Source organism: Salmo trutta, chromosome 2 (genome assembly GCF_901001165.1).
Source record: "Salmo trutta chromosome 2, fSalTru1.1, whole genome shotgun sequence".
Classification (NCBI taxonomy): domain Eukaryota; kingdom Metazoa; phylum Chordata; class Actinopteri; order Salmoniformes; family Salmonidae; genus Salmo; species Salmo trutta.
The window spans coordinates 21,704,776-21,729,715 of NC_042958.1; the positions used below are offsets into that span (position 1 = coordinate 21,704,776).

The window sequence follows — 24,940 nt, forward strand, 5'->3', positions numbered from 1 at the left end:
AGGGGGATAGGGTTGAGGTGTAGGGGGATAGGGTTGAGGTGTAGGGGGATAGGGTTGAGGTGTAGGGGGATAGGGTTGAGGTGTAGGGGGATAGGGTTGAGGTGTAGGAGGATAGGGTTGAGGTGTAGGGGGATAGGGGTGCGGTGTGGGGGGAGGGGATAGGGGTGCGGTGTAGGGGGATAGGGGTGAGGTGTAGGGAGGGGGAATAGGGGTGAGGTGTGGGGAGGGGGAATAGGGGTGAGGTGTGGGGAGGGGGGATAGGGGTGAGGGACTAGGGGTGAGGTGTGGGGGAGGGGGACTAGGGGTGAGTTGTGGGGGGATAGGCGTGTGGTGTGGGGGGATAGGGGTGAGGTGTGGGGGGAGGGGATAGGGGTGCGGTGTGGGGGGAGGGGATAGGGGTGAGGTGTGGGGGGAGGGGATAGCGGTGTGGGGAGGGGGAATAGGGGTGCGGTGTGGGGAGGGGGAATAGGGGTGAGGTGTGGGGAGGGGGAATAGGGGTGAGGTGTGGGGAGGGGAAATAGGGGGGAGGTGTCAGGGATGGGTGATAAGGGTGAGGTGTGGGGGAGGGGGACTAGGGGTGAGTTGTGGGGGGATAGGGGTGAGGTGTGGGGGGATAGGGTTGAGGTGTGGGGGGATAGGGGTGCGGTGTGGGGGGAGGGGGAATAGGGGTGAGGTGTGGGGAGGGGGATAAGGATGAGGTGTGGGGAGGGGGATAGGGGTGCGGTGTGGGGGGAGGGGATAGGGGTGAGGTGTGGGGGAGGGTTGAGGTGTCGGGGATGGGGATGGGGGATAGGGGTGAGGTGTGGGGAGGGAGGATAGGGGGGAGGTGTGTGGGAGGGGAATAGGGGTGAATATAATCACATTGGTGCATAAAAATATGCCAAATGTATTCTAAGGGTGGACAAGAGGGTATAGGGAAGGTTACTCCATAGGAGACAATACAATTCACTTCCAGGATTTGGATAAGATATTAGATTTATGCACTTGTGTCTCTAGCAAGTACCATCCATAGCAATTTGCCTTGATTTATTCAAGACTTACAAACAGTGTATAAACAAGAGTGGAGAGGAGGGTTCAACCAGTCCACTCCCATCTACCTGCCTGCCTGCCAAAGACAGATAGAGAGAGAGAGACAGAGAGAGAAAGAGAGAAAGAGAGAGGCCTTATATCTGGGCTCCCTAGAGATGGTTGATAGCGCTGGCTGCTTTCCTGGGGAGATTCATTGGATAGATATTTCTGATCCTGCACCCAGCCAATGTATCAGAAATACTTGAAGCAGTGGATGTATTTCTAGGTTGATTTGTAGGTTGAGTAAGTATCAGTGTTTAAAGAGGGGAATGAGTGGATATGCAGACTGTGCTACAATGATGTAATTACTAGCTAAACCTTCGATGAAGAGGACCTTCAGTGGATTCTACATGTATTCGTGTCATGGATGCAATTGGCATTGGCTGTAGTCATAGAATAGCTGATTATTTTGGGATAAAAATAAAATACTAATTAGCTTGATGTGTATGATAATATTTCTCTTAGAGAAAGAGCGAGAGCAGAGACTGAGATACTCTCTAATATTCTCGAACCAGGCAGCCCCGGCCGCCACACAGGAAGAAGAGGGACTAAAACCAATCCTCCCAGAGGGTCATGGGAAATTGCATTATGGCTACTTCAGCACAAGAGGCTGGGTCATGGCCTCCAGCCAAGCACCATTGCCCAACCAGATGCTGCTTGTAAGAACCCTGCTCTCACAGAGGTGGAGCTCTCCCTGCCAGGCATGCCTGGGCCCCTGACAGACAGCTTATTACACAGCAGATGGGGGCCAGGCCAGCTAGCACTCCAGTCTGTGGGGGACATAGGCCGTGGGGGGAGCATAAGGGTGGAGGGCAGAGGGAGGGGCAGAGGAGGCTAAACCTAAGCCCCCTCCTACTGCAGTTTGGCTGTACAGCATATTCTGCTTGGCTGGAGAGACGAAGCACCTGTTTGACAGGCCTGTTACTGGTTCTGGCAAAGGAGACATTCTGTGTCTCTTCTCTATGAGAGCAGGTCTTAGAGCAGACCCTGTTGTACCTCTGCGCTCTGAGACCATTACCTGAAAGGAGCGGAGGGTGTGACGAGAGGGAGCGGAGGGTGTGACGAGAGGGAGCGGAGGGTGTGACGAGAGGGAGTGGAGGGTGTGACGAGCTACAAACATGCTGTCAACATGAAAAACACGCAGGCGTCATACTGTGGATTCCCAGAAGAGAGCAGGACCACCAGTGATGGGACACACCAAGGACTGTATCATTCCAGGTTCCATCAGAACGGAATGAACACATTCCAAAACACTAATCCCTCTTGACTGACTGACTGATTGTAACAGTACAGAAGGGGCCATGATGATGAAAATCAAATAAGGGGCACTAGCCGTTAAGGAGGGGAGGTCTAGTATGAAATGAAAAGAGTTGGTGGAAAGGGTACTTGACGGACATTTTCTATGTATTTCTTTCTTTTCCTTTCTCCCGGTGAGCTGTTTCCGCGGGGCAAGCTGGCATGCGGATTAGTTTCAGCACGACGGGCGGCCCCAGCGGAGGAGCGTGTGTGTGTAGAGGGGGAGGAGAAGAGGAGGTGTATCACCCCCAGGCAGGGTTGCGGAGGGGGTGAGGGCTGTTGAGACAGCCCTGCCCGCCAGAGAGGAGGGTGGGTTACCACAGGCTTACACCTGAAATTTTAATTTTACAGAGCAAGGTCACGAGAGGTCAGCTCTCTCGTTAACAACCCCAGACTCTCAACGGGAGTGCGGGTGAGTGTGTGTGTGTGTGTGTGTGTGTGTGTGTGTGGAGGTATGATGGAAGCTACTTGTCACCAGGCTGCATGTTCAAAGGGGGCTGAATATAGCTCGGGGAGGAGGCTTCGGTTTTAATTTGTGAATCGGAGGAGTGGAAGAGCGGTATCAAAGGGAAGGAGGGAAAAGAGGATGTATAGAGGAGCATTATGGAAGAGAAGGAGGGAAAAGAGGATGTATAGAGGAGCATTATGGAAGAGAAGGAGGGAAAAGAGGATGTATAGAGGAGCGTTATGGAAGAGAAGGAGAGAAAAGAGGATGTATAGAGGAGCGTTATGGAAGAGAAGGAGGGAAAAGAGGATGTATAGAGGAGCATTATGGAAGAGAAGGAGGGAAAAGAGGATGTATAGAGGAGCATTATGGAAGAGAAGGAGGGAAAAGAGGATGTATAGAGGAGCGTTATGGAAGAGAAGGAGGGAAAAGAGGATGTATAGAGGAGCGTTATGGAAGAGAAGGAGGGAAAAGAGGATGTATAGAGGAGCATTATGGAAGAGAAGGAGGGAAAAGAGGATGTATAGAGGAGCATTATGGAAGAGAACGAGGGAAAAGAGGATGTATAGAGGAGCGTTATGGAAGAGAAGGAGGGAAAAGAGGCTATATAGAGGAGCGTTATGGAAGAGAAGGAGGGAAAAGAGGATGTATAGAGGAGCATTATGGAAGAGAAGGAGGGAAAAGAGGATGTATAGAGGAGCGTTATGGAAGAGAAGGAGGGAAAAGAGGATGTATAGAGGAGCGTTATGGAAGAGAAGGAGAGAAAAGAGGATGTATAGAGGAGCATTATGGAAGAGAAGGAGGGAAAAGAGGATGTATAGAGGAGCGTTATGGAAGAGAAGGAGGGAAAAGAGGATGTATAGAGGAGCGTTATGGAAGAGAAGGAGGGAAAAGAGGATGTATAGAGGAGCGTTATGGAAGAGAAGGAGGGAAAAGAGGATGTATAGAGGAGCGTTATGGAAGAGAAGGAGGGAAAAGAGGATGTATAGAGGAGCGTTATGGAAGAGGAGGGAAAAGAGGATGTATAGAGGAGCGTTATGGAAGAGAAGGAGGGAAAAGAGGATGTATAGAGGAGCATTATGGAAGAGAAGGAGGGAAAAGAGGATGTATAGAGGAGCGTTATGGAAGGGAAGGAGGGAAAAGAGGATGTATAGAGGAGCGTTATGGAAGGGAAGGAGAGAAAAGAGGATGTATAGAGGAGCGTTATGGAAGAGAAGGAGAGAAAAGAGGATGTATAGAGGAGCGTTATGGAAGGGAAGGAGGGAGAAATTACTTCCCTGTGATTGCTGAGTCAAACGTGAATAAGAGATATGAGATAACGGAACCAAAGTCTACATTCCTTCATTCCTTAGTGGGGAAGCTGACGCTGTATCGCGGTGCGATGAACAACCAAGGCTTGCTTCAGCTTCCAGCCATGCGGATTGGCTCCTGATTCTAGCATTACCTAGATCCTGTGGGCCTGCTAAACACCCACATGGCGATCCGCTGTTGACAATCAAGCGTCAATCACCTCTAATGTAAACATTCTGTCAGAGAGCTTATTTCAGACACAATAATATGCAGGCTTATTCTAGTAATCTATGGGGTCTATTTCTTCTCGTTACCAGGTCGTCATCTATTCTTCTCTCATGACTTACCGGCGTATACTATTAGGCGTAAGCTTCAGCTCAGATACTCTATATTGTAGGCCTAGGTTTTAGATTATCATGTCACTTTCACTGTGCACGCTGTGCATGTATCAGTAGTGACATTAGGCTATTTGGATAGCACAGGTGGTTATATGTAGCTAGCATTTTAGTTTTCAGTTCTGGGGGTTTGTTCGTGTTATGCAATTTAATGTTATGTCATGGCCACTGCAGCAGTCATTGTCTGGTCTTCCCTCCATACGATGGCTTCTGTTATATAACCATATATGTCTTTTCTATTCCAAATTTCCGTTTGGAAAGGAAGCCTTTCTTTATTATGGTCCAATAGCAGGGATTCAATTAATCTCGGCTGTCAGGACCCTTTGGTGGGTAGTCTGCTCAGGGATCCATCTTTCCGCCTACTCTTCATGGCCTACGGAGAAGCGACCACCGTGCATATCAAGAGTATCTCTCCTCTCTCAGTAGCAGAAGTTTGAGTTAACTTAAGGCAACAGCGCTGGGTTGACGTTACGCTTGCTAGAGGCGGTCTGTTTGATGGCGTTTATGGGTTCTTCAGTCTGAAATGCTCAACATTCTATATAGCATATCGTGCTCACCTCCTGTAGTTATTTTAGCATCTTTAAATGATGCTTAGCTCTGGAACTACCCTGAAGGAGCAGAGCCCTAATGCCAAGACTATGCGTTGTAATATTTTCTAATACAGGGTTAAACGTACCCGTGGTGTTTCCTTTCTGAATTTTTTTTTTTTTTTTTTTTTTTACAACAAAATGTTAAACTACTCATCTTCAAAAATATAATAGTACAGTAGCTACCGTTAGTTATACAATTCGAGTGAGCCGTTGTGAATGACTGATTGAAATTGCATATTAATAAGACATTCAAATGAGATTTCCCTACCATTTCCATAGCGTCAGAACAAATGTTTTTCCCGCTGTTGCGTTGAGAGGTGGCACGGCCGCCACGCACGCGGCGGGGTGTGATGGAATGATATTGCCTCTCTCTCTTTAGTTCACTCCGAGGTTACCTGCCTGCGGGCACATGGCTTTGATTAGCTTTTTGTCTTACAGCAGGAAAGCTAACGGCAGAAGGGATATAACTCTGGAAATTTACGGCTACTGTGAGAGAAAATAGCTTTGTCTCCTTCCCCGGTTATAGACGGGAACTCGTTCGTTCGTACGTTCGTTTCATTCATTCCCCTCTCCACCGCGGGCCTGGGGTGGGACTCAAGTCAAGATGGTAAGATTGAAAATCACAGCTTTCCTTTCTTTGCATTTATCCGTATCCAGATAACTAAGGCCGTTAGGTTGTGGCATAGGAACCTGCTGTGTGCTGTTTCAGGCACATACAGTAAAAGCACTCATCACTTACTGTACTGTATATCACACAGTGCTTTAGTCACTGTGTTGTTTATAGCAGACTTGTTTCATCATTAGTGATGTTGAGCTACAAGCTAAACCTTCCTCTCCCACTCAATATACATGCGTACTGTACTGTACATCCACATACACTGAGAGGGCATGGTATCCTGTGCCTAAGGATACATTGTATTGCTCCCATCCAAAATGAGAGCTAAGCGGAGGCTCAGAGCATCTTGAGATCAACTCTAGGCAGGATTGATAAACAAGCTACTCTACAACATACTACAGCTGTAAAGCTGCAATATCCCAATACCATCAGCGTACGGAATATCAGTCTTCAGATAGTATTGTATACTCAAACTCTTTGACATATTCTTCCCCCCGTTAAAAGTCAGAACAGCCTGCCTGCCATGCTGTAAACTGATGAGGGTTAGTATTAACCCCCTGAGCGGAGAGGTGTCATACTCTGTGATAGCCAGGCTTTTAAAAGGCCCCTTTCGTCCTCTTCCAGAGCAGCACTACTCTGCGTTTTAATGACCTTGTTTTAACATTAAGACATGGTGGTGTTAGAGAGTCAGGTAGGTAGACTAGAGAGTCCTGTTACTGACTTGACCACCGCACCGCCGGGCTACGAGCAGTTAGATGACAGGCCGTGTCACACGTGTTCAAGTCAAAAGCACAACTGACCCTCACAGAGAGACAGGCTAATGTGTAAACATTTAGATATGCTGCTAGCAAAAGAAGGTTCTCACATATCGTCTCTGACATTAAACGGTGAGTTTAGACAGTGTGAGGTAATGTGTGTGGTCGTCTACCGGAGGACAACATGGTGTACGGTTGGTGTTAAGAGCAGAAGAAAAATAATAAAAGATACAAATAAAAGAGCAGTAACGTGTCAAACAGCCAAAGGCTAATTTAAACGTACATTATATTCCCTGGTGACTGATCTGCCCATCCCATCTCATATTCCATACTGATGACATGCATCAAGCGAACAAATAGAAGTGTTGACTACAGTCACATACTCAAACCGTTTAACCAAACGCTACATCAAACTCAGACAATGCAGCATCTCATTTGAGAGAAGCCAAGTCAGATAGAGAAGGATTGCCCCGTATGGATTATTACAATCATTAAATGTTTGAACTAAATGTGAAATTATAGAAAGATGTGTATTTTAGGAGGGCGCTGATGAGAAATCAACGCTCCATTGGAGTGGAGTCAGCCTCCATTAAACCAGAATAAACGCTCCAACCCACTCCTTCAGTGGTTTTCATTGCCTGCGTCCCTCCTCGTACCAGATCACGCACCCCCTTTCACTCCTACTACACTGTGAAAAGCACCCAAGTGGATAGCTCCACCTTCGAGTCTGATTCTACACACCCTGAATATAATCACTCTCACACTGAGATATTCAGACAGTCCGAGTTACAGCTACTCGATAAGAAAATCTTCTAAAATCAGCCATGTTGAACTACCTCCACACTGCTGATGTAATGAAGTACTGATATGATGAATGCTATTTATCAGTCACCACCATGGCATTGTACAGTAGTAGTCAGTAGCAGAGCAACAGAGAGGAGTTGTTGACTCCGCTCAGCTGTAGTGGTAGAATAGTGTTTCTCTGTGACAGAGCAGAGTCCATTAGAAAGCAGACTGTCTGGTGTATCTGACAGTGTGATCATTCAATTTTATAAGAGCTGTATCTAACCAGATGTTCACAAAAATAGGTGTGTAGTCGATACTTCAAGTTGTAGTCAAGTGCGGTCTTTGAGTCTGTGAAGTCTGCACTGAGGCTTACAGCAGTTGAGAAGTCAGTGAGGCGTGCACTATGGTAACGCCAGTAGTAGAGTTGAGTCTTCAGTCAGTCAGTCAGTCAGTCAAAAAGGTGTTTGTTCACAGAGGCACACAGTAGTTGAGCTGAGGGCTTACCTGTCCACAGGCCAGTCCCATGCCCCTCTCCCCCATACCATGTGGGCAAGACAGATTCAACTCCAAGGCATCAGCTCCTGAGGCCTGTTGAAGGAATAACACACGCAGAACCAGATCATTATCACAATAGTTTTTTACAATTTTTATACAAATGATCACCGTGAACACATTTTTTTAAATGGAAGATGCCATCACCTTTCCTTTTTTTGGAAAAACCAAGAGCTACAATATTATTCACGTGCATTTGATTTCTTGTTCATGTCAAAAACCTGGGCAGATTTCATACCCCAAAATGTTCTCCCACGAATTCGGTTAAGGGATGGATCTTTTAACAATTTATTCACTTGCGTGCATTTCAGTGTTACACCATGTCGGATTGATATTCCATTTATCACGCACCAACACCACAGCATGAAGTGGATGCGGATTTGCAGATGTACTGAAGATGCACACACACTGTACATTTACTGAAATGCAATTCAATGCAAAACAATGGAGACTGGAAAAAAGGGCCCTAAAATAGATGAGACAAATTATAACTCTTCCGCATGGATCGGCATCAGATGACACTGTAACATGGACTGGTGGAGAGAGAGAGAGAGAGAGAGAGAGAGAGAGAGAGAGAGAGAGAGAGAGAGAGAGAGACTGGGGCGTCGAGCAAACGCATCGAGAGAAGAGCGGCGAGAGAAGCAACGGCTGAGCCGGAAAGGCATCTGACAGGCAATTACGTTTCCGTGGGGGCTTTAAAACACATCACAAGAGGGATTTAAACAATTACAAACAGCTCCACAAACCTGCCAGAGAGTCTCCAGCTGCGGATTTATGATTTGGCCTCAGACTGACAACCATTAGAGAGAGAAAAGAATAATAAACATTTTAGCCTTACAAAGTGCACATTTCATGGTCAATTGAGGCCCAAACGCAGTCACAACATGGTCATAATGCATCGGGATCCCCAAAGCCAATTATCAATCATGTTTAATTTCACCCTTCTTCCTTAAGCCCTTCATGGAGAAAAGGGAGGGGGTGGCCGGAGGATTTATTTTGTTCTATAGTCTTTTTGTCTCGCTCTCTCTCATTTCAGATCATAATAAACTTTGCGATGATATGTGAAGGAAGATGGTTGGGGGAGGTGTTTGATATTGTGGGCTCAGTTTAGAGAGCCAAGGATGAGGGGAGTGTATCATGTACACAACAGAGAACAGAGAGCAGAGACTGTTTGTTAGACATGTCTTCATCCCATCCCCCCAGCTCAGAGAGAGACAGAAAGAGAGAGAGAGAGAGACAGAGAAACAGCTAGACAGAGACAGTTTTGTTAATTATCTATTTCACTTGCTTTGACAATGTAAACATATGTTTCCCATGCCAATAAATCAATTTGAATTGAATTTAAATTAAATTGAGAGAGAGAGAGACAGAGAGGGACAGAGAAAGAATGAGAGAGAGACATTCCTCTCCTCTCTGATCGGCTGTCTGCTCCAGGTTGCTGTGTCTGTCAGGCCGAGTGTGATGCATTCGATCGGATAGTTTTCTGTAACCTTCCCCTCATGAATATCAGGAAGTGTAGGTGTTGGTCTCCCTCTGAATTATACCAAGTTTTCCATGGAAATCTAAAATGGACCTAGTTAGCTTTGTTCAGTTCGAGGGATGCGAGCACCAAATTATGTAGACACGCCCAAATGTGCAGAGCTTACCCCAGGCTTATCCACACAACATGTTTAGGCAATGCGCATGTGCAAAATATGAAATCAGCTCAATGCAACGAACAAAGCTAGGCAAAGCAGCGAGGCATATGCTGACCCTGTCCATTAACAGTGACTGGAGTCAGGAACGTGAGTCAACGATTTGAATGGACAGGAAGGAAGGCATGAATACCCAGGAGCCTTTCCTGAGATTTGGATGCAGTTTTAGCAAATGTTGATATTTTTTAGCATAAAAAACACCAGAATCATTGAGGTAAAACATGAAATAACAAAAAAGAATGAACATTCGTCGACCCTGCCTACTCTGACACATCACTGATCCTTTAGAACCATTATGAGGGACAGTGCAGTACCATATTAGGACCTGCATTTTAGGGGTGCATACAAACAACACACACAACAGAAAGAAACATGGAGAAAAGGGACGACACTGTCAAAGCTGTAAGCATCTTAAACCCGTCAAATCACACACACACACACACACACACACACACACACACACACACACACACACACACACACACACGCACACACGCACACACGCACACACACGCACACAAAGAGAGAGAGACTGAAGCACAGACTGAAGTATAGATACACTTTAACCCAATTATGAATTAGGCTCTACTCCTGCTGTATAAATTGTAAATGCGCTGCCTTTGACACTGCCTTTGACATGGATTATCAACCCACAACTTGATAAGGGAAACATAACCTAACACCGTCACAGACTCTAGAGCATCAATGTTGGTGTGATCTCCACGGGTATTAGGAACAAGATATGAGCCATAAAAGTGCCTTAAGGACAGATACAGTCTGTCTGTCTGTCTGTCTGTCTGTCTGTCTGTCTGTCTGTCTGTCTGTCTGTCTGTCTGTCTGTCTGTCTGTCTGTCTGTCTTTCTGTCACCACAAAGGGACAAGCAGACAAAAAAAATGCATTGCTTAATGAAGTAATAGTTGTAGAAAATACATACACTACCGGTCAGAGGAGACTGTGTGAATCAGGCCTTCATGGTCGAATTGCTGCAAAGAAAACACTACTAAAGAACACCAATAAAAAGAAGAGAATTGCTTGGGCCAAGAAACACGAGCAATGGACATTAGAGATTTTTGGTTCTAACCGCCGTGTCTTCGTGAGACGCGGTGTGGGTGAACGAATGATGTACGCATGTGTATTTCGCACCATGAAGCACTGAGGAGGTGTTATGGTGTGCGGGTGCCTTGCTGGTGACACTGTCTGTGATTTATTTAGAATTCAAGGCACACTTAACCAGCATGGCTACCACAACATTCTGCAGCGATACGCCATCCCATCTGTTTTGGGCTTAGTGGGACTATCATTTGTTTTTCAACAGGGTCATTACCCAACACACCTCCAGGCTGTATAAGGGCTATTTGACCAAGAAGGAGAGTGATTATATTAGAAAAATAAAGCGAACTGGATGGAATATGGGGAAAAATGCCCCAAATTCTTTTTCAATTTTCAACATAGAAATGCTACCAAATATTTTTTATTGAAACTTGTTACAAATGATGAAGTCACTCATGGAAGTAAAGTACTTTAAGAATATGTTTTCGTTTCAGTCTCCTCCATCTCCACTAACCAAAGCTAATGTTATGGATTTTTTCCCTATTAATAATGTAAAATTAACATCTGTACAGAAAGACCCATGTGAAGGCCAAATTAGAGGAGGAACTTCTTGATTCAATTAAAGCCTTTAAGTCCAGGAAAACTCCAGGGCTGTATTGCATACCAGTGGAGGTATACCAAACTTGTTTTGATATACTCAGAGGACCATTATTAGCATGTTTTAACCACTCCTATATAAATGATAGATTATCAGACACGCAACAAGAAGGTCTGATATCATTATTACTGAAACAGGATCCAAGTGGTATTCATAAAGATCCAGTTCATTTAAAAAATTGGATGGCTCTTCCACTTCAGTGTTGTGATGCAAAAATTCTAGCTAAATGCTTGGCACATAGAATTAAAAAGGTTTTGTCTGATATTATTAATCCTAATCAGACAGGTTTTTTACATGGACGATACATTGGAGATAATATAAAACTGTAGTGCTGGAAACAATAGAATACTATGAAATATCGGGGAAACCAGGCCTGGTTTTCATAGCTGACTTTGAAAAGGCTTTTGATAAAGTATGACTGGAGTTAATACCTGGAATATTTCAATTTTGGAGAATCTCTTATAAAATGGGTTAAAGTTATGTATAGTAACCCTAGGTGTAAAATAGTAAATAATGGCTACATCTCAGAAAGTTTTAAACTGTCAAGAGGAGTAAGACAAGATTGTCCACTATCGGCATATCTATGAATTGCCATCGAAAAGTTAGCTGTCAAAATTAGATCCAATAATAATATTAAAGGATTAGAAATCCATGGCTTAAAAACAAAGGTGTCATTGTGTGCTGATGATTCATTCAGTATACATATCCAGAAAGAAAGAAATGATCTCACTCCAATAAATTCTAATAGAAAGTTAGCAAAAATAGATAAGATCTTGCTACCATGGAAAGGAAAATACCTGTCTATTTGTGGAAAAATCACCCTGATTAACTCCTTTAGTAATATCAAAGTTTATCTATTTGCTTATGGTTTTGCTTACACCTAGTGACCTGCTTTTTAAATTATATGAACAAAAAATATTCAATTTTATTTGGAATGGCAAGCCAGACAAAATTAAAAGGTCCTATTTATATAATGAATATGAATTTGGAGGGCAGAAATAATTAAATATTAAAGCATTAGACCTCTCACTAAAGGCATCAGTCACACAAAAATTATACTTAAATCCGAAATGGTTCTCTAGTAAACTAGTAAGAATCTCTCACCCCATGTTCAAGAATGGCCTTTTTCCCTTTATTCAGATTACAACTGCTCACTGTCGGGTATATGAAAATGAAATAATCTCCAAAATATCGTATTTTTTTTTAACAAGCCTTAGAAAGTTGGTTGCAATTTCAGTTTAATCCACCAGAAAAGACAGAACAAATAATACAACAAATATTGTGGTTAAACTCAAATATACTACTTGATATTATTATTATTATTATTATTATTGTTTTATATATATAATCTTCATAAATAGGACTGGTGGAGTTATGTCACACATGCAGGTAACAGTCTGCTCTACCCAAAAATTACAACCAACTAATTAAAGCATTACCACAAAAATGGAAGAGGCAAGTGGAAGGGGTAAAAGTAAGGACCTTGTCTGTCGGCCCTGCATTAAAGGCCAAAAATGGTTAAAGAAAATTGTGATGAATTTAAATATATACCAGTTTCATTTAAGGATCAGAAAATTGACAGCTGTGCCATATAAATTGCAAAATAGTTGGGAAGAGCTTTTCGACGTACCGATTCCATGACACAGGATTCAAATCTTCGCATTTTTCAATTTAAATTATAATACAAAAATCTTGCAACCAAAATAATGCTATAAATATGGGGGATACAATCTTCCCAGCTCTGCAGAGTTTACTGTGAGGAGGCAGAGTCATTAGATCATTTATTTTGGTACTGTCCATATGAAGCTCGTTTTTGGTCACAGGTCCAGGAATGGCTGAAGAATCGCAACATTTACCTAGAACTAACGCTGAAGATAGCAATACTGGGTGATTTGAAGTCATAGTCAATCGATCAATAACATAATAAATATTTTAGCAAACATTTTCATCTTTAATTTACAATCTGTAGAAACTATGAGAATAGAAAGGTTCAGTACTTTTGTGAAGCATCACAGGACAGTTAAAAAATATATGGCAAATAGAAATCCAAAATGGATGGTGTTAAGAGATAGATGGGAGGGGTTGAATGGAGCTCAAGCGTGGGACTAATAACAACAAGATACCAAATGTAAAACACACGGTGTCTGGAAAATGTGTATAGGTCTGGAGCTTTTGTGAACTAGCACAGTTACAAGTGGAAATCAAACTAGATGGGCATCAGAAACAGAGGAAGGCCAGGACTAAAAACCAAAAATATATTACTATTGTAAAATAGATTGTGTCTGTAAAATGTGTAAAATATGTATAAACTGAAGGTAGAAGCATAAGTGTTATTGTTTATTAGTTTACTCCAATTTGGGAGGGGGTGGTAGGGTTTGCCGGGAATAGTAAAGGTATATTAAAAAAAAGTGTGTATATGTATGAACATTTATGTATATGTATATATATATATATATATATATACACACAGTTGAAGCCGGAAGTTTACATACACCTTAGCCAAATACATTTAAACTCAGTTTTTCATAATTTCTGACATTTAAACCTAGTAAAAATTCCCTGTTTTAGGTCAGTTAGGATCACCACCTTATTTTAAGAATGTGAAATGCCAGAATAATAGTAGAGAGAATGATTTATTTCAGCTTTTATTTCTTTCATCACATTCCCAGTGGGTCAGAAGTTTACATACACTCAATTAGTATTTGGTAGCATTGCATTTAAATTGTTTAACTTGGGTCAAACGGTTCGGGTAGCCTTCCACAAGCTTCCCACAATAAGTTGGGTGAATTTTGGCCCATTCCTCCTGACAGAGCTGGTGTAACTGAGTCAGGTTTGTAGGCCTCCTTGCTCGCACATGCTTTTTCAGTTCTGCCCACACATTTTCTATAGGGTTGAGGTCAGGGCTTTGTGATGGCCACTCCAATACCTTGACTTTGTTGTCCTTAAGCCTTTTTGCCACAACTTTGGAAGTATGCTTGGGGTCATAGTCCATTTGGAAGAACCATTTGCGACCAAGCTTTAACTTCCTGACTGATGTCTTGAGATGTATATCCACATAATTTTCCTCCCTCATGATGCCATCTATTTTGTGAAGTGCATCAGTCCCTCCTGCAGCAAAGCACCCCCACAACATGATGCTGCCACCCCTATGCTTCACGGTTGGGATGGTGTTCTTCGGCTTGCAAGCCTCCCCCCTTTTACTCCAAACATAATGATGGTCATTATGGCCAAACAGTTCTATTTTTGTTTCATTAGACCAGAGAACATTTCTCCAAAAAGTACAAACTTTGTCCCCATGTGCAGTCGCAAATCATAGTCTGGCTTTTTTATGGCGGTTTTAGAGCAGTGGCTTCTTCCTTGCTGAGCGGTCATTCAGGTTATGTCGATATAGGACTCGTTTTACTGTGGATATAGATACTTTTGTACCGGTTTCCACCAGCATATTCACAAGGTCCTTTGCTGTTGTTCTGGGATTGATTTGCACTTTTCGCACCAAAGTACGTTCATCTCTAGGAGACAGAACGCATCTCCTTCCTGAGCGGTATGACGGCTGTGTGGTCCCATGGTGTTTATACTTGCGTACTATTGTTTGTACAGATGAACGCAGTACCTCCAGGCATTTGGAAATTGCTCCCAAGGATTAACCAGACTTTTTTTCTGAGGTCTTGGCTGATTTCTTTTGATTTTCCCATGATGTCAAGCAACGAGGCACTGAGTTTGAAGGAAGGCCTTGAAATACATCCACAGGTATACCTCCAATTGACTCAAATGATGTAAATTAGCCTAACAGAAGCTTCTAAAGCTGTTTACAGGCACAGTCAACTAAAGTGTTTGTAAACTTCTGACCCACTGGAATTGGGATACAGGGAATTATAAGTGAAATAATCTGTCTGTAAACAATTACTTGTGTCATGCACAAAGTAGATGTCCTAATCGACTTGCCAACACTATAGTTTGTTAACAAGAAATTTGTGGAGTGGTTGAAAAACAAGTTTTCATGACTCCAGCCTAAGTGTATGTAAACGTCCGACTTCAACTGTATGTATGTATGTATGTATGTATGTATGTATGTATGTATGTATGTATGTATGTATGTATGTATGTATGTATGTATGTATGTATATATATATATATATATATATATATATATATAGATATTTGCCCCAAAAATATATGGGGGATTGGAAATGATGCAGACAATTACATTGATGGAAGCAACAATCTATCCTCAATATTAAAGCTGATCCACCCCCTTAAAAATAAAAAATAAATAAAAAGGAGAGTGATGGAGTGCTGCATCAGATGACCTGGCCACAATCCCCCGACCTCAACCAAATTGAGATGGTTTGGGATAAGTGAAGGAAAAGCAGCCAACAAGTGCTCAGCATGTGTGAGAACTCCTTCAAGACTGTTGGAAAGACTGAAGCTTCATTCCAGGTGAAGCAGGTTGAAAGAATGCCAAGAGTGTGCAAAGCTGTCATCAAGGCAAAGAGTGGCTATTTGAAGAATCTCAAATATAAAATACTTTTTTGGTTACTACATGATTCAATATGTGAAATGTTATAGTTTTGATGTCTTCACTATTATTCTACAATGTAGAAAATAGTAAAAATAAAGAAAAACCCTTCTAAAACTACTTTTGACCAGTAGTGTATATATAATAATAATAATTGATAAGCAGCCCCTAAATAATTTTCCTTTTGGGATTTAAAAATTCTGACAACTGAGCAATGTAAAATACAAATATTTAGGAAAAGTCAGGAATGGAGCAGGACGTCGCCTTCAAAATGGCAGATCTATTTTAATTACAAAATCCAACGGCAGTGGGCGTCGGCTTTGGCAGTTCTAATGTTAAGGCGTTCATAGACCACCACCATCCAATGTTTCCATTTTTTTCTTCTCTTATCTGTTTTGTATTGAATAAAATAGGAATGTCTCACAGTAAGAATTTTACATTAGGAATTGTAGCCTCTAGCACATGGCTATGATGCAACCTTTCCTCTCCAAAGCTGGGAATTTCTATCCGAGAAATGAAAGGGGGGAAAAAGAGGAAAGTTGACTGAACTGGAGTGACAGTTGAAAGTAGGGAAATGTTTCACTTCAGATTGACACTTCAGTAAGGAGGAGGGCGAGGAAGAAAAAAAAACGACTTTTAAGTAGTACCCTTAGGCAAGGAACAGTGTTAAGTGTTCTCTTACAGATTTCAAAGTGGAAATGAATGGTTGACTTTCCTTGAAAACGGAGTTGCCATAGCAACACAGCTTTTATTTCATATTTCCACTGCTACAGGTAGTTAAATAGACGCACAATAGATGTGATGAAGAAGAATAAAAGAGCGGTTCTAACGGTTCTTCCTCCTGAGGTGTATTGCTGCCGAACCTGGACCATTCACCAAACCGAACCCCTTCTCTTTCCAACCTCCCGATTTAGACTATATCCCCCTACTGCTCCCATCTGTGCTGGTGTTGCAACAAGGGGTTTTCACAGAAGGAAAATAAAATGAAATATTCCCCATGTAAAGTCATGGCTAGAGGGCATCTTTAAACCCTTCGGACCTCTCTGGGTTCTTCTGCGGAGACGTGTATAGGGATCTGGCCTTGGTACAATGGGTGGAGGAGGGTTCAAATACTAAGTGCAATATCACAGACATAGTCCTAGCCAAGGTACTTATCCTGCATAGCTGGTTTCACTGGGTTATCCTCAATCCTATTTTATGACTGTATAAATTCTTCATGGATAAGGAGGCATGCTAAGTGAATAACTATGATAATAATATTCTTAAAGTGAGACGAGGAGGGAGGGAGGGTTTATTAAGGGAGGGAGAAGGGAAGGAAAATAAAATTGCATACCACATACTTTAAATCAAATATATTCTAGGAGATCTGATGGTGATGATGATGGTTGGGGAGGTGGGGATGGAGGGGGAAGCCTGACAGGTTGTTTTAAATGAGGTAGGAGAGAGAGTGGCGCATCAATGAAATCAATAGCGGCATTAACACATTGAGCTGTTAAACCTGTTTGCATTTTGACATTTTCCTTTAGCACAATTAAGCGGTTGAGATATGCGAGTCAACTCTGATTAGTTGAGCAGTTGCTAAACCTGACGTAACCACGGTATGCCTACAGTGCCTCAGTTTATCTCAGGGGTCTTTCACACCAAATTGTTTTGGAGCGGTTTCTCCAAACTCTGGTGTGTTTGCCCCCTTAGTTTGGTTCATTTAGACTGGTGTGAACACTCTATGTACACTCAGGCACGCACCAAACAATGCACTGTGGTTCGCTGAAAAAGGGTGGTCTCAGTCCGTTATCATTCATACCGTGGTACGGTTCGCTGCAGGTGTGAACACAGTCCGGACCAAACACAGGAAAGGAACCAGAGGCGAGCAGAATTTTTGGTTGTTTGAATGTGAGAATTTGATAAAATGCACGCATTATCATAACTTGATATCTCTGAAACATTTTGTGAGTAGCAGCTCATTTCTGAGCGCATCCTATGCACATTAGCGGAGACCAGGGATATACATGTAGGCTAATTAATATTCAATGCACGTTTCAGTTAGAGCGGCTGTTTCACTGTTTTCCTCCCGCATGTGATGCTCCATGATGATCATAGATGTATGAAACTAATGGTTGCATGAGCACATCAATTTCTTTAGGCATTTCAGTTCGTTTAACATTTGGCAAAAAAATACACTGTAACAAACAAATAATCAAACTGTGATTGGAACTATAGCTCAGAACTATGTGTGACAACGCCCTGAAACACAAAAGGGAACACTGCTACATCAGTTCTCTGTTGGTTAAAAAAAGAAACCCCACAGCCATGTAGCACATGTTTGAAACACCTTGTCCTTGTCAGTGTCAGTGTTTGATGCGATCAGGGACGTGTTTAAGAACCTTTGGGAGGGGAATGGGGGAAGAGGGAGGGTAGAGGGGAAGGGGGAGAGTTGGAGCACTCCAACCTCACATATGGGTGAGCCTGAAGATGTCTGGCCTGTAAAAGCTTCCATATCCACATCCTCTCCCTCCTTTCCCTCCCTCCTTTCCCTCCCTCCCTCCCTCCCTCCCTCCCTCGCTCCCTCCCTCATTGTTTCACTCCCACAGTGTCATCTGTCTCCTTGCTTACAGCCACTTGGCAGCCTACCACAGGTTTAGGGCAGATAAACATTTAACTAAATGTTGCACCCACTCCAAATCCAGGATTACATCCCTCTCATTCAATATTTGGGGTGTTTAAACACTTGCAGTGGATGTGGCTTTCTGCCTGGTCTGAAGATCTAAATCAAATTCCACAAATATAACCCAAGTGAGGGACACAGAGAAAGAAGCTATGCTAGTCGTGACAATTATAAACATGTCAGTACCGGAAATAATGTTATAACCATTCCTGGCCAGCATTTAGGATTTTACATTTGAAGAAAGAAATCAATATTGCTAAGACCTACCTCTGCCATCTTGGCAAGCTCTGTCCAGTCAGCTTTGTTATAGCTGCACATTATACTGGAGATAATGACCTAGAAAAAGAGAGAAGAACAAAGAGAAAAGAAGAGAAGAAGAATATAAAACTGAGTGATAAATCCATTGCGGCTCAAACTAAAAGTTTCATTTCAACACATTAGAAAACAGATCTGAGAGGAGCAGCCATTATCCTATCTTTAAGAAGCACCGGCATTGTCCTCCCTCAGTCACAAAATCAATATTTATAATTTTATAAGATCAGGACAAATCCAGTGTGCTTGCCAGCGTTATTAAAACAATAAAAACACCAGAGAGAGGTACAGATGTAGGATCTTAATTTGAGTCAGTTTGCTACAGCAGGAAAATTATCCTGCAGGAAAAGGAGATATGGATTATTATGATACATTTTTGCTAGGGAAAATCAAGTCTGAAATTTAAAAGTGGAAATTACAAACTTCAGAAGCCTTTTTAAACCTTAGATACGCTACAAGTTTAAAATGTCCTGCATTTCAGGAAAGTTCTCTTGCAACAGGGAGATCAAATTAAGATCCTACACATGTATTTGCAGGAGGCTCTGAGTGGATTAGACTAGGTCTCTCTCCTCCAGACATACAATAAGCCCTCTATAAAACAGGTTATATAGGCCCCTGCTTCTTAATATTGCCTCCCGGTTTTAAGTAATCACAGAAATAAAAAGGACCATGATGTATAGGCATGATGCTGAGGATACCCGATGGGTCCAATCCACAAAGAGGTAAGAGCTACTACCCCCATTGGCTGGGAGGCAGAGGACGTCTTCTGGAGATATCGAGGAACATTATTTCTGATGTGCCTGCTTTGTGTTATAACTGCCTGGAAACTGTGTGAGTGTGTGTGTGTGTGTGTGTGTTCATGGTCAGTTTATTGTATGTCTATACAGAGAAAATCACAGAAAAAAGGTCACATCTCTGTTGAATTAGATCACACTACAACTTTCCTTCTGTATCAACATTATAAGGAATTAAAAGTAAACGCTGATGCTAAGTAGCTATTAATCAAGTCCTGTGACCGCCTTGTACAGCTTCCTCTCTTCTTGCCATGATATTAACTGTTAAACTATATTATTGTACTATGTATTAAAGTTGTAAAAGACAGTTAATGTTACTCGTTCCAACAGCAGGCCTTCTAAAAACAGAGTTAGGATCCAGGGGAGGACATTAAACAGAAAGGCTGAGCCCCCTCCAGCGACAAATATCCAGTAGATATAAATCTCCTTCTAGCCAGGTACAGCATGAAGGTTCCTCAATCCACCATACCTGACAGACACACACCAAGACGCAACTCCAGCCCTGCTGTGGTTTAATGAAGGTTTAAATAGACCTAGATTTAACTGTGCAAATAAAGTGAAAGCTCCCCTTGACTCCATGACATTTACCATGGCCAATATGCAGGCCCTGCTAGACATATTAGTCATATTGGAGCTTTCTGTATACAGGAATATTAGACTTTCATAGGTGATGTTATGAGAGGGTACGACGTCTCTGCTTAGCTAGTTTCCCCTCGTGTGGCTAGAGAAACTGTAACTACAGATGAAGCACACAAAATGTACCATTATACTGAATAGTTGTCCTTGATGTTGTTTGGTATCTCAACGGCTATGGCACTGGTGGTGTGTGTGTGTGTGTGTGAATGTGTGTGCTTGAATATGTGCGTGCATGCACGTGTCCATGCGCATCTTTGTGTGTGTGAGAGGATCATCTTGTTATTATCAGCTCAACCACAGAGCCACGGAGCCCTGAGCTATACACTACAGAAATGACTTCTTCTTCCCCATTACCGCTAACAACACCATGGTATCCATGGAGATACCGGACATCACCTGGAAACTGTCACCTAGAGCCGAATCAGCCGATAGCCCACGGGAAAATGTGCGACAATTTTCGCTCCCTCCCCCTCTCCTTAACTCCACTCCATTAGCACCACTAGGGATAATGAGAACACATTTGGCACTTGGTGGACGGCACCTCAATCGGGGCTATTTGTCCAGACTGCTCTGACCTAAAAAGCTATGTGCTATTGGGGTAATTGGAAGGGCAAATAGGCCAGTATTTCCTTTGGTGCACTGTTTGTCAGGTAAAAAAAAAACGTACTCTGTCTGTGTGCTTTACAGGTCATGGTACAGTTTGAGAGAGAGCTCAGTCTGGTCACGCACACACACAGGCATAGCACCCCACGTGCTCCTTTGTGTTCCAATGAAACATATCCCAGAAGCGCTAATTTACAGGGAAACACGGAGCTCAGTGCTTTGTCCTGCTTCATTCTGGATCTGTGAAAGGGCTAGGGAGGAGAAACACACTATGACTGATCTAAAAACCACAAGAGGCATTTCACACTATCTTTTTTCATCCACCTAACAATAGCTGTTGAAGCGAATGCAGGGCATCAGTGACATTATTCCTCTCAGACTTTCATTAACAATGGTCAGGGGAACATCAATGAATCCTTTGATACTGTACATCTGGAGTTTCCAAAAGTTGGAGAACAATAAACTCTTAGAAATTAACAAATTACCCAGCAAACACGGAACGTACTCAGGACATTAGGCAACGTTCCCATTAGGTCCCTTTTAAGGGTTTTGGCGAGAAGTTATCCCTCTGATGTTCTGTTAATTGGAACATTAACACATGACGTTAACCTCGGGACCATAAGAGGATGTTCAGTACAGGTCCCGGTTTGGTCACAGTATAATGTTATTATAAGGTATTTTATGAAAATGTTCCTATTTGGTCCTGATAGGAAGTTATATATGGGACATTCAATGACCACAAGGGGAAGTTTCATTATGGTCAAGAGGACGTCACATGATGGTCCCAAGGGAACATTCCCTGGGGCACATTTGTGTAAATCACAGTATGTTACCAGCACATCACTGAGGACCATGTCAGGATCTTTTCAGGACGTTTTCAGGGCTGTCATTTTACTGGTCTTCAGGACATTGCGTGATGGTCCCGAGGAAACAAAAATGAGTCATATGAACGTCCCCGGAAACATCACAAAATGGTTGCCTAAAGTGGTCAGGACGTTGTGTCATGGTTCCCTGGAGGTTTTGTCTAGTTCCCGGGTTTGTTCTGGGGATGTCCCCAAGGATGTTTTCAGGATGTTTTCGGGATGTGGTGTCATGATCCCATGGAGGACCATGAAACAAAGTTCCGAAATGGGGACGTCCCCAGAACAAACCGGGAACTAAACAGAACCTCCAGGTTACAATGACACAACATCCCAAGAACATCCTAAAAATGTTCAAAGGACCATGACACAACGTCCTCATGACTTAAGCCAACCATTTTGTGACGTTCCGGGGACTTCCTAATGACCAATTTTTGTTTGCAGGGTAAAAGCATGTTGTCATTGTCATTGCAGTATCCAGCATAAACAAAGCAATACATTTCAGCCCCTTGAACGAATGGCACTCCCTTCTGCTGTTTCAATACAAGCTCATTAGACAGATATACTGTGGGAGTGTGTCCCAAATGGCATCCTAGTCCCTATAGTCTACTTCTTTTGATCAAGGCCCATAGGGCAGTAACTTACCTTGTTGGGGAAGTCAGCTTTGAGCTCGGTAACACTCTGGCACCAGTAGGCAGCAGTCTTCTCACTGATCAGCTCGATATTGAGGAAGGAGCTCTGTCCCGGACCGAACATGGGGCCTGAGGTCGTCCCACGCACGATACGGGGAGACACGTTGGTCACCAAGTCCTATACGGAACAAGAGAGCAACAAAACAATGTTATAGTGGTTATATGGAGTAAAACCATTAAATGCACTTCAAAAGTGAACAAAACCTAGGGAACAAGAAAGCAACACAACAATGTTATAAAGTAAACCCTTTTTAGTGCACCTCCAAGTGACTAAAACCTAGGGAACAAGAAAGCAAGACAATGATGTTAAAGTGGTTGTAATGTTATAGTAAACTCATTTTATTCAGTAGCACACTTACACGTGTACTCTTCAGATGAGACCTTTTCTATTTCTGCAGGCCATTTCAATGTGGCTCTGTTAAATATATGTAATTACCTACACGTACAGTTTCATAAATCTACAGCGGTAGGAGTAAATATCCGAGCAGTCCTAGCTTTTACTTCAGTTGTTCAATGGATCTCTTCCAAGGAGTTGGAAGTCCTGTAACCAGTCATACGTTCTAAATTCATATTTGTTTTCTGTAAAACACCATAAAAAAAGACAATTACAGTAATATTTTATAAAAATACATGACACAAGCTCAATAATGTTTTTTTGTTGTTTTTTTTCATCCCAGGGGGCTTTGTAGTCTGAACTAACTTCATATTTAATCAGATACTGACCAGAGCAACTCTTTAGAAATACAGCCCAGATGATGAAGTGCATTCAACACTGAAAGAAAAGCTTATACATTACAAAATAAAGGAATTAATTCATCAGCTTGAAATGATTTAATAATATATCTCAGTAGGCAGCTCTGTCTCTCTCTGTGTTTTATGTAGCATAAGGTTGTCTTTTTTTGCTGAATGAGCACTTTGAGATCCCTCACCCCTTCAGAAGCCTCTCTCTCTCTCTCACACGCACGCACACACGCACACACGCACACGCACGCACACGCACACACACACACACACACACACACACACACACACACACACACACATCAAACCTGGCAATGGTTCATGGAAAAAAAAATCTGCCAAACGGCCATAATGTCCAGCAGTAATTACATTCCTGTGAAGGGGAACAAGGGAAGAGAAAAGGAACAGCATTTTTGTGAAGTCCTCCCCTGGAAGTGTAATCAGAGTACAGTACACATCACATCTAAGCCTGGGCCAGTCCAGGCCAGGGGAGGCAGCTGGAAGCTTACACCAAGCTAATGCTTTGACCAACCTGCTGATGGCTTTGGCACATCTCAAAACACATACAAGTACTACAAATAGAAGGTCACTATGTGTAGAACAACAAACAATTGGCCTTCAGTGTACAGTATTTGGGGAAAAGGTACAGTGCAGATCCTGTACAGTAGCTAGCTTGTTTGGTTTGCATTGTGTTGCAACTTGCACTGTATATTGACCTCATATTTGGCCTTTTGAGGACATAACTTATTATGTTTATTACTGTGCAGAATAAACTGGGTAAAATTGTAATTAATAGCTTGATTAAATCTAAATAGAGATGATTCCATTTTTTTTTACCATATCTAAAGTTGAATTTACATTATATTTAATATTACACATATTATTTTCCTAATTAACTAATGCCTATTAGAAAGTAACCATTAACGAAGCTGAATTAATTTACATATATATTTAGGGAACAACCTTAATGCAAACAATTAAGATAATAGCATGGTAACTTCATTTCATAACATTTGGACATTTTTTGAACTACATAGACAAAAAACATTAATTAGCTGTAATTAGTACTAATTTGCATGTCTGTAATAAGACGCAGCATGGCCACAATCTGAGTTCCCTTTTTAACACTTTATCTGCCAAACGGTGCTGTCGGTTCAAGTGTTCCACACTATAACGAATCACACTATAGCTGGTTCTATAGGATTTCACATATTCTACATTCCCCTCAAGCGTTAGCTTGGACAGTTGTTTGTAGAGTCAAATCTACTTAAGGATATAGGTAATCACAGATTTGTCTATGTCTATCCAGGATTAATATAATATTTGTCTTATAGAAGCTTGAAGAAGTTGCTCCTAATTTGTACAGAAACATTGAAAATAAATAGTGTTTTTCCTCTCCCCATTTTATCATAGAAGTGTGGTGGTACCCTCAGGTGACAAAGAAATAAGAAAAAAAAAGGGGGGGGGGGCGGACGAGTGTGGAGAATTGAGGCAGCCATCCCCAGGGCTTGGGGCGGATCTCCAAGTTGCTATTTAATGAAGACTGTGACCAGGGAACATTACGCTGCTGGGCTTATTTATTATCAAGACAGGGCGGAACATGAGTTTTAATATTAAACTACTGGAAACCATGAAAATTGCCCAAAGGGAGAGCAACAGCATGCCACCGAGACACAGGTGCCACATACAGTGGCAAGAGATAAGGCTATTCCCCTACTTCTCCTCCTCCACCTTTCTTTCTCTCCTCCAACTCTCTCTCTCTCCTCTTCCACCTTTCTCTCTCACTCTCTCCGTGTTACATAACAAAATACATTTCATTTCAACAGAATTGTCCAGCTAACTAGACCATGTAGAAAATAGTAAGTCCGGTCCAGGTGTGACCGGAAGGCCTTTACTTGTTATTGAGTGCATGGATTACAATGTCTGCT

General features: G+C 42.4%; 1 protein-coding gene across 3 annotated transcripts in view; it reads right to left on the reverse strand.

Annotated features, from left to right (window-relative positions):
- The window catches only part of dpyda (dihydropyrimidine dehydrogenase a), a 216,110-nt gene that overhangs the window by 59,454 nt on the left and 131,716 nt on the right, over positions 1–24,940 (reverse strand). For all 3 annotated transcript variants that reach the window (XM_029698324.1, XM_029698334.1, XM_029698344.1), the window contains exons 14-16: positions 22,225–22,389; positions 18,642–18,710; positions 7,746–7,829 (exon numbers count right to left, since the gene is read on the reverse strand). In XM_029698324.1, coding sequence (XP_029554184.1) covers positions 7,746–7,829; positions 18,642–18,710; positions 22,225–22,389 — 318 coding nt within the window. The remainder of the gene's footprint in view (positions 1–7,745; positions 7,830–18,641; positions 18,711–22,224; positions 22,390–24,940) is intronic.